This window comes from Camelina sativa, chromosome 13, assembly GCF_000633955.1.
Source record: "Camelina sativa cultivar DH55 chromosome 13, Cs, whole genome shotgun sequence".
Taxonomy (NCBI): domain Eukaryota; kingdom Viridiplantae; phylum Streptophyta; class Magnoliopsida; order Brassicales; family Brassicaceae; genus Camelina; species Camelina sativa.
In genome coordinates this window covers 18,035,129-18,043,955 of record NC_025697.1, presented here as the reverse complement: position 1 = coordinate 18,043,955, position 8,827 = coordinate 18,035,129, and the positions used below count along the sequence as shown (strand labels likewise).

General features: G+C 42.6%; 1 protein-coding gene across 1 annotated transcript; it reads left to right on the top strand.

Moving 5' to 3' along the window:
- On the top strand, positions 3,294-4,580 carry LOC104738350 (probable fructokinase-5). Its single transcript, XM_010458535.1, has 5 exons — positions 3,294-3,473; positions 3,516-3,926; positions 4,004-4,138; positions 4,214-4,330; positions 4,443-4,580. Exons 1-5 carry the CDS (start codon positions 3,294-3,296, stop codon positions 4,578-4,580), a joined length of 981 nt encoding a protein of 326 aa, XP_010456837.1.

Here is an 8,827-nt window from a genome sequence, read left to right as displayed (position 1 = left end):
TAACGACAACCTAGTATTGTAATTTTATTCATGTAACAAAGTCGTAACTTCGTTGTAAATTAGTCGTCATATTTAACGATTATTACACGACAACTACTAATACAGTCGTACACTAGTCGTCAAATTGTCACTAAATTTCGTTACTACATAACGACGACGTGACCACAATTTACTGACAACAATGTATAGTCGTTAAATAGTCGTTATCTGAAAGATAAGTTGTTTATTTAACTCCTATTGTACTTATTGTTATTGCAGTTACTAGGGTGGCTCGTAGCAACTCCATTTTTCTTCATTTCGCTTTACGTAGTGTTGCTGCCATGTTTCAAAATACTGGTCCGCAAGTTTGGCGCCGCTTCTTCAACCCCAAAGCTACCTACAAGTATGGAGACAGAGCTGAACCCAAAGCCAAGAGATGCTTAAATTCAACAAGAGTTAGAAAACCTCACTGTTGTTTTTATCAATACGAAGCCCTTAAATTCTAACATCAAGCTGCGTAGACTAATGTATAGAGTATACACACTTGCATTGTCAAATCCTCACACTCTTGTTTGTAAACTCTTTCGGAAATGTTAGTAACCAAAATTATTGGTGGTTACATGTAAACGTCTAAACTCGACAGGTCCATACATAAGCATGAAGTCATATCAAGATTCACATTTTCTTCTCCAATTCTTAATTTCCATCCAAATTTCATGAGATTCATTTTATAGATTGGATTTAACAGCCCACAATATTTGGTTCATTAATTTTCAAGTTGTGTCTAATATTTTNAATATCAGGATTACAAAACAGTAATAACCAGTTAATTTTATTATTTTCTAAAACAAAATTGTCGTTATGTAGTCGTCATTTAGACAGAACATTGTCGCTAGGTTGTCGTTAAATAGTCGTGAAATATGACGACTATTTAACGACAACCTAGTATTGTAATTTTATTCATGTAACAAAGTCGTAACTTCGTTGTAAATTAGTCGTCATATTTAACGATTATTACACGACAACTACTAATACAGTCGTACACTAGTCGTCAAATTGTCACTAAATTTCGTTACTACATAACGACGACGTGACCACAATTTACTGACAACAATGTATAGTCGTTAAATAGTCGTTATCTGAAAGATAAGTTGTTTATTTAACTCCTATTGTACTTATTGTTATTGCAGTTACTAGGGTGGCTCGTAGCAACTCCATTTTTCTTCATTTCGCTTTACGTAGTGTTGCTGCCATGTTTCAAAATACTGGTCCGCAAGTTTGGCGCCGCTTCTTCAACCCCAAAGCTACCTACAAGTATGGAGACAGAGCTGAACCCAAAGCCAAGAGATGCTTAAATTCAACAAGAGTTAGAAAACCTCACTGTTGTTTTTATCAATACGAAGCCCTTAAATTCTAACATCAAGCTGCGTAGACTAATGTATAGAGTATACACACTTGCATTGTCAAATCCTCACACTCTTGTTTGTAAACTCTTTCGGAAATGTTAGTAACCAAAATTATTGGTGGTTACATGTAAACGTCTAAACTCGACAGGTCCATACATAAGCATGAAGTCATATCAAGATTCACATTTTCTTCTCCAATTCTTAATTTCCATCCAAATTTCATGAGATTCATTTTATAGATTGGATTTAACAGCCCACAATATTTGGTTCATTAATTTTCAAGTTGTGTCTAATATTTTGGTCTCAAGAACATGGTTTTGTATACTCTGTCTGCGTGTGAGGATCAAACGGTTGTCAAAGCAAATATCAAAACTATTACAACTATAAAATATGATAGGAATGGGATCTACAGTTCAGCTTTTACCGAAGGAATCATATTTTTCTTCCCGAATCTGTCTCAAGCCTAAGTTGCAATATTAAGATCATAAGATTTAATAATATAATAATATTAAACATATTACAATTATAAAAACTTTAAAAAATAATATTTAAATTGCAAATTTAAAAAATTTATAATAAAATTCAAAATACAATACCAAATTTTTATGAAAAAAAAATATTTTAAATAAATAAAAGAAAAAAACCAAACAAACATATTACTTAATTAATTAAAGCTCACAAACATTTTATTTAATTAATACATAGTTTAATGTCCAAATTTATTCCATATATTCTCAATCAAATCTTCCTTTAATTTGTGATGTGCTTGTCTATCACGAATTCTTGTATGACCATCACTTAAACCCTCTAGATTTGAAGCCATATTTACTGAAAACGTATGATCCGTAGAGGATCAGGTTCCATCTTCTTGTTGGAATTCTTGTTCGTCATAAAGTGTGTATGAATTTCGTTCATCTTCGACAATCATATTATGGAGTATGAGACATGCTCTCATAATATATGCAATTTTACCCTTCGCCCATAAAAGAGATGGATTTTTAATCATGGTGAATCTAGATTTTAGGACTCCAAATGCAAGCTCAACATCTTTTCGTGCACCTTCTTGACGTTCTGCAAACACGCGATTTTTCGGGTGTTGTTGTTGTGGGATTGATTTAACAAATGTCACCCATTCGGGGTAAATACCATCCGTCAGATAGTAAGCCAAATTATACTCACTTCCGTTGACATAGTACGTAATTTCGGGAGCTCGACCGTAAATAATGTCGTTAAATATTGGTGATTGAAACATTTAAATCGTTACAAGTACCTGGAGCTCCAAAAAATGCCATATCCAGAGATCTTTTGAAGCTACCACCTCCAAAACAATTGTCGGTTTACTGGTGCCTCATGAATACATTCCTTTCCAAGCGGTTGGGCAATTTTTCCACTTCCAATGCTTACAGTCGATGCTTCCAACCATCCCGGGAAAACCCTGCTGTTCTCCATAAAAGAGTAGCCTTTCAAGATCCTCTGGTGTGGGTCGGCGTAGGTATTCAGTGCCAAACAAGTCAACTATGCCGACGACAAAATGTTCCAAACATTTACGAGCAGTCGATTTAGCAAGACGCATATATTCGTCAACCGAGTCCGACCCAATTCCATATGCTAATAGTCTAATTGCTGCAGTACATTGTTGTAGCGGTGTTAAACCATTCCGGAAGGTTGCATCCTTTTTTGGTTGAAAATATGGAACTTCTTCACTGAGACGATTCACAATACGCAAGAACAATGACTTGTTCATTCGAAACCGTCTGCGAAATTGCCTCTCCGTGTAAGTCGGATTATCCGTAAAATAATCGTTCCACAAGCGTTCGTGCCCTTCTTCCTGTTTTCTATCGATATATGTACGTTTATTCCTTTCGGCCGGAATTTCCTCTTCAGCAGCTTCAAATTGATGGTCAAAAGATGGCTACTCCATTAATTGTTTCCTTTGGTGAAATGCTTATCGACTTTGTCCCTGACACTTCTGGTGTATCTTTAGCTGAATCCACAGGTTTTCTCAAAGCCCCTGGTGGTGGTCCGGCTAATGTTGCTTGTGCCATCACAAAACTCGGTGGCAAATCTTTTCTTATGTTAGAATATTATGCATAGCCTGTAGAGAGTGATGTGTGATGTTTGTTTTTTCAGTTTGGTGATGATGAGTTTGGAAACATGTTGGTTAACATATTGAAAAAGAACGGTGTGAACAGTGAAGGTGTTTGCTTTGACACCAATGCAAGAACTGCACTGGCCTTTGTGACATTGAAAAAAGATGGTGAGAGAGAGTTCATGTTTTACAGGAACCCCAGTGCTGATACGCTCTTGAAAGAATCTGAACTCAACAAGGATCTTATCAAGCAAGCTAAGATTTTCCACTATGGTTCTATTAGTTTGATCTCTGAGCCATGTAGAACCGCTCACATGGCGGCTATGAAAACTGCAAAGGATGCTGGAGTTTTGCTCTCTTATGACCCGAATGTTAGGTTGCCTCTTTGGCCTTCCACCGAAGCTGCAATTGAGGTCATCAAGAGTATTTGGAATGAGGCTGATATTATCAAGGTGTATATATATGTTTGTTTTGTTGTAAATGATGTGTTCTGTTTTGGTGATCTTAGTGTTGAGTTTGGTGTGATTAGGTAAGTGATGATGAGGTAACGTTTCTCACACGTGGAGATGCAGAGAAGGATGATGTTGTTTTGTCTCTCATGCATGATAAGCTTAAGCTTCTTATTGTAACTGATGGAGAGAAAGGTTGCAGATACTACACAAAGGTAACTAATTAAAAGGAATCAGATTTGATATGATTGTTCCTTACTAGAGTGATCTGAAGACTGGTGAAATTGCAGAAATTTGAAGGGAGAGTGCCTGGATACGCTGTGAAAGCAGTTGATACAACTGGAGCTGGTGATTCTTTTGTTGGTTCATTTCTTGTCTCATTGGGAAAAGACGGTTCCATACTCGATGTACGTTTAAGTTTTAACTGCAGATATTTTGATGACCGTTTTGAGGTTTTAGATTAGGCATATAGTGAATATTTTAGTTTTTGGGTGATTGGAGTAAATGTGAGTATTGCAGGATGAAGGGAAGCTGAAGGAAGCTCTAGCCTTTGCAAATGCATGTGGAGCCGTGTGTACAACTCAGAAAGGAGCTATTCCTGCACTTCCAACTCCATCGGATGCTCAGCAGCTCATGACATCTATTAGTGAATTGTAATGATAGCTCATTGTGGAGAGTGAGAAGTGTTCTCTCCTTCCGAACTGATTTATGTGAGAAATAGCCCTACTGCGAGGCGTAAGCCAGCGAGGAAGGACTCATATTCGGCTTCATTGTTTGATGCACTGAAAGCCAAGCGAAATGACTGCTCGACTATTTCTCCAGTAGGAGAAGTGAGACGGACCCCAATTCCTGCTCCCGATCTGGAAGATGCTCCATCTACATGCAATGTCCATGGGACCTCGATATTGTCATTGACCGTAGAGGCTAGTGGGAGTTCGATCAGGAAGTCTGCCAGCACTTGTGCCTTAGCACAGGTTCGAGTCCGGAACTCGATGTCGTATTCACTCAGCTCGACAGACCATTTAGCTAATCTCCCAGACTGGCTTGGACTATGCAACACCGTCCGAAGTGGTTGCGTCGTTAGGATTATGATTGTATGGGACTGAAAGTAAGGTCGTAGTTTTCTTGCCGAAGTAACTACTGCTAAGGCCAATTTTTCCATCATGTGATACCTGGACTCTGCCCCAGTAAACGGCTTACTGACATAAAAAATTGGTCTCTGCTCCCCCCTTTCTTCCCGAACAAAGACTCCACTTACTGCGCTGTCCGAAACAGCTACGTAAAGGAAAAGTGGCTCTCCGAACTCAGGTTTAGCCAAGACCGGAGGTTCAGACAGGTAAGCTTTCAGCTGAGCGAATGCTTCTTCGCACTTCGTATCCCATAAGAAGTTCTTCCCCCCTTTCCTCAACAACTGGTAGAACGGGAGGCACTTGTCTGTAGACCGGGAGATGAAGCGGTTGAGGGCGGCGATCCGTCCGTTAAGACGTTGCACTTCGCGTAAAGTCCTAGGAGAACTCATTGACAAGAAAGCGTTAATTTGCCTCGGGTTTGCTTCAATTCCTCGTTCTGTAACGATGTATCCCAGGAACTCTCCTGATGGGACTGCAAAGGTGAACTTCGTGGGGTTAAGCTTCATCCCGAACTGGTTCAAGATGTCGAAGCAAACTTTCAAATCCGCGAGATGCGAGCTCACTTCCATAGATTTTACCAACATGTCGTCAACGTAAACTTCCATGGTTTTTCCGAGCTGGTGCTCGAACATTCGGTTTACTAGCCTCTGGTAGGTTGCCCCGGCGTTCTTTAACCCAAAAGGCATCACCTTGTAACAGTAAATCCCACGGTCCGTAATGAATGCGGTCTTTTCCTGGTCATCCGGGTTCATAAGGATTTGGTTGTAACCAGAAAAAGCATCCATGAAGGACATCAGTTCGTGGCCCGAAGTGGACTCGACTAGCCTATCGATGTGCGGAAGTGGGAAACTATCCTTAGGACATGCTTTATTCAGGTCGGTAAAATCAACGCAAACTCGCGACTTCCCGTTCTTCTTCTTTACCACTACTGTATTTGCGAGCCATTGAGGGTACTTCACTTCGCGTATTTGCCCTGCACTTAGTAAGCGGTCTACTTCTTTGTTAACAATTTCAGCCCGTTCCAGGCCCAGTTTCCTTCGTTTCTGCTTTACTAGTCTGAACGTCGGATCTACATTTAGCTCGTGTGAGATTACCTCCGGACTGATCCCGGGCATTTCATCTACGGACCACGCAAAGGTGGTCATATTTTCTTTCAGAAAGGTTACCAAACTGGCGCGGAGCTCGTCATCCAACCCAGCTCCGATCTTGATTTCCTGATCTGGAAACTTATCGTTGATGAAAATGGGCTCAGTGAGGTCGCCTTTTAATTGCTTCCGAACTGGGTTCTTAGGGACCTCGAGCTGTGGTTGCTATTGAATCAGGAGCTTGTGACTTGCGAGGTAGCAGCTCCATGCCGTCCTTTGGCTCCCTAGAATCTCTCGAACTCCTTGCGGGGTTGGAAATTTGACGCACTGATGGTACGTCGAGGCTACTGCCTTCATCCGAAAGAGCCAAGGTGTTCCCATAATAATGTTATAGGCCGCAGGTCGGTCAAAGAACGTGAACTCGACCATTTTTACCACTCCTTGAGTGTTCACCGGTAGTGTTATTGTGCCCAATGACATCGATGTCTCACTCGTGAACGAAAACAAAGGTGAGGGCGGTCCCATGATGTGCTTTCTCCCGATACCCATTCTAGCAAGCGTCTCGAGGAATATCAAATCTACCGAACTCCCAGTATCTATTAGGATCCGGCACACTTCGTGGTTCGCCACGTCTAGCGATATGACGAGTGCATCGTCATGCGGATTGTCTAGTGTCTCGGTTTCCTTTTCGGAGAAAGTGACTTCAGGTAGGTCACTTGTTGTGACCTTAGCTCGTTTCGGCTGAGGGCTAGTGAGCTTCCGCTGATAGTCTTTGATTGCAGTGATGGAGTTTCGAAAAAGGCGCGACCCCCCATTATGACGTCTATTCTTTTCTTGGGGGCTCCGCTCCCATCTGATTGTTTCGACTTCTTCGAAGGTGGAGCGTCTCCCTCCACCTCGGGGTTGTCTTCTGCTCCAACTCCTCGATTGTTACATTCGACATCTCTCCTGCCACGTACTTTTCTGCGAGAAGGTGCATCAGTTTCTTGCAGTCACGAGTGGAGTGGCTATTGGTTTTGTGGAGCTCGCAGTACATATCCTCATCTCGGACCCATTTGTTACTTGGGAGTACTCCACTTTTGGAACGTGGTGAAAATGGAGGTTTGGATGGCGAACTCTTTGGAGAATTCTTCTTGGGAGATTGATTGACTGCGAATGTGCCAGGTCCGGACTTCGGAGTCGTAGGTGGAGCCTTTTTAGCGGGTGCTTCGAATCGGGGTTTGCCTGCAGGTGGAACTTTATGTTTCAATGCGGCGGCAGCCTTGTCTTCCTCTGCAATTATCCAGTTCGAAGCCCGGTGTAAGGCGTCCTGAATGATTGGGAACCTGTTTACGGTTAGCTCTTCGCGGAAACGAGATTCGTGCCAGAGGCCATTTTTTAGCGCAGCCAGAGCAGTCGAGTCCGAGAGTCCGGGGATCTGAACCTGGATTTCCTTGAACTTTGTTATATACGACCGGAGAGACTCTCCGGCATTTTGGCTCAAGTTCCAAAGCTGAGCGTCTGTTACCGCGGTTTCGATTAAGCTAGAATACTGCTTAATGAAAGAGGTCGACAGCTCCGTGAAGTTGTTTATGGAGCCGGCTGCTAGAGATGCGAACCAAAGTAAAGTCGGCCCGCAAAACGTCTCTGCGAACAATTTGCAGTACCCAGCGTCTGCTGCATGAGGTTCGAGGTCTACGCGGCTAGCTGTTAACAGGAAAGTCTTAAGATGACTAGTCGGATCTCCCTTTCCCTCATAGCTCGAGAACTTAATTTTGCCAGTATCTTTGATGCGGACTCGGGCTACTTGCTCGGAGAAAGGAGTTTGCTTTGACTCCTCGATCACTCGGAAAATATCCGGAGCTGAAGTGGTTGCACTATGCATCACAGACCGCATGTCCCGGATTTTGCTCTGCATGCGGAAGATCTCGGGATTGGTGACGTAACCAGAAGTCGAAGTGTTTCCGCCCACAGGGGGAGGGAGGCAAACTGGGACTTCGGAGGATCCAGCAATATCGAGTTGAACCGGAGTGTGGCTATCGCGGACCAGCGGTGGCGCTGCTTGAGTACTTAGCTGGGGTGGGAAAGTATTTCCCGGAGTAGAGTTCGCTGCTGCAGGCTGCGTGGTGAAAGGCGGAATAACGCCAGTGAAGTCCAGAGCACGTCGGCGAGGGTTTTGATCGGAATACAGGAGATCGACCCGATCGGCGTATGTGCGTTGAGAGGCTGAGAGGTCGGCTACTGACGTAGTGATTGCCTCTAAACGGGTGGAGACCTGTCCCTCAAAACGCTCGGTGAGAGCGGCCGAGGCTGCTTGCTGGCGGTCGGACTTCTCAGACAATTCCTGCAAAAGTTTCTGGATAGCCTCCAGAGTTACCTGATTGGAAGAATCGGTAGCCATAGCGGTGTTTGGATGAAGTGGGTTCAGAACTAGTAAGAGTATAGGTGATAAATCCCCCTCTCTCTAGCGCCAAATGTGGAGAGTGAGAAGTGTTCTCTCCCTCCGAACTGATTTATGTGAGGAGGAGCTTATCACCGTTAAGAGTTCCGAACTGAGAAGGAGTGTTTTGAATGCTAAAATTGTATATTACTGCCTGAGAACCAAAAAATGTTCGATTCTTTTCAAAGACTCCCCCCTTACATATTTATATAGACAAATTAATTACCCGATTAATGCGTAATTAATTTTACATGATTCTCGCGTCCTAAT